General features: G+C 36.7%; 1 protein-coding gene across 1 annotated transcript; it reads right to left on the bottom strand.

The window, feature by feature from the left end:
- Positions 1-616: 616 nt before the first annotated feature.
- On the bottom strand, positions 617-1,312 carry LOC121966218 (adhesion G protein-coupled receptor E4-like; the record flags this gene model as incomplete). The annotated part of the gene is made up of 3 exons (XM_042516326.1): positions 617-880; positions 968-1,028; positions 1,098-1,312. Coding segments are annotated over 3 exons (492 nt in total), but the record flags the coding sequence as incomplete, so codon positions are not given.
- Between the last annotated feature and the right edge of the window lie 480 nt (positions 1,313-1,792).

The following is a 1,792-nucleotide window of genomic DNA, read 5'->3' as shown; positions in this document are numbered from 1 at the left end:
TATAATCTACATAAAACATACTTATATAAGATATAATGTGTGTACATATATATAAAAATTTAAAAAGTGTTGTTTTTGGGTTTGTTGTTTTGGTTTTCTTTGTTTGTTTGTATGTGTATTTTGTTTTTTGTTTTGGTTTTCAAAAATCCATATACCTGTAGAGTAACTGCTCCAGTTACTTTACAAAGTACAATATTTCCCTTTGAAATGTAGTGGTGTAAAAGTATAAAATAACATGTAAGGAAAATACTCAAGTAAAGTACAGGTACCTCAGATTTGTACTTGAGTAAATGTGGTTAGTAACAGTCATAACCTTAAACCGAAATCTTACAAATGTCCTAAAATCCTTAAAACATTTTAAAGTCCTAGAAATGTTCCAAAATCCTAGAAATGCCCTTAAATCCGACAAATGTCATAAAATCCTAAAAATGTTTTAAATCTGACAAATGTCCAAAAATCCTTGAAGCGTCTTAAATTCTTAGAAATGTCCAAAATCCTAGAATCTCCTCAAAGAGGAAAAAAGCAATATACTGTATAAATAATTTTGTTCCCCGATTTTAAATAAATTTGGGGGTTTTGGTCTTTTTCCAGGAAATTTTGAGCATCAAACACTTCATTTCTCGGTTCTGGGGAATATTAATGACCAATTTGTGTCTTTTCTGAATCAATTTATTTTGAAAATGTCATAAATATTGTCAAAATAAAAGTCCTCCGGAGCGGTTGGGACAGGTGCACGTGTTTTTTTGTTAAATGCGTCGGGTTTTGTGTAATTGTTATTTGTGACTAACTTGATTTTGAGCAGATGGTCCGTTTGGGGGCTGAGAGTCGACAGCTTCTGTGCCAGTTTCCACACAGTGACGAGAAAGACCAAAAAGTTTACCTGAAAGAAAACGTCGATGAAGTTCTTTTTTTTTAAGAAAAGCACTGATGTCAGCTGAAGACGTAGTTTTTCTCTTGTCTCACTCACAGTGATGAAGACGCCGGCGGGGCCGAAGAAACTCCAGATCAGATTCACGTTTAACCAACAGCTGCAAAAACACGCTGACACTTTATCGACCAAATAAAGCAAACAAAAATACCAAATCAGCACCACTTACTGTCTCCTGGTGCCGTATCCGTCGCCTTTAACCGCCGCAGAGACGGCAACAATAACGGCCGGGACTCCGTAGCCGCCTGCCATCATGAAGAGGGTTTTGAAGTCCACCTTAGAGACCAGGACCAGCAGGAGGATCTGAATGCCCTCCAGACACGTCCAGCTAAATGCTGCCAGGAGGAAGAAGTGCAGCAGCCCGGCCACGGCGGCGCAGCCGGCCTGACGCAGCGGGAGATGAAGGTCAGGATAGATATATATATACACATGGATACATACACGTCAGAGGCATCCGCAGCCGCCATCTTTTTTCAGGGCTCCAGACTTTGGTGCCACTTTCGGATGTTTAAAAAACTAAAGCAGCGTCGATGAAACAAACATTAAGATGACGTTTCCTGCTGCCGGCTGAAGAAAACAAAACATTTTTGTGAGTAATAAATCGGTAAGATGCTGAAAACGATGTTTGTCAGTCAGCTGCTGTTTATGTTAACAAGACTCGTTATTCCTAAATTATCTATTAAATCAGTTTTGTTACATTAACATTAACCAAACTGTTAATATAAGTCAGAAATATTGCTATAATTAATAAGCATATATATATACTGTATATACTTATTTATGGTAGCAATATTTCAAACTTATATTACTAGATATATTAATGTTAATGTAACAAAACTGATTTAATAGATAATTTAGGAATAA

This window comes from Plectropomus leopardus, unplaced genomic scaffold (assembly GCF_008729295.1).
Source record: "Plectropomus leopardus isolate mb unplaced genomic scaffold, YSFRI_Pleo_2.0 unplaced_scaffold23588, whole genome shotgun sequence".
NCBI classification, from domain to species: domain Eukaryota; kingdom Metazoa; phylum Chordata; class Actinopteri; order Perciformes; family Serranidae; genus Plectropomus; species Plectropomus leopardus.
The sequence above is the reverse complement of the archived record's forward strand: the minus strand, read 5'-3'. Positions and strand labels throughout refer to the sequence as shown.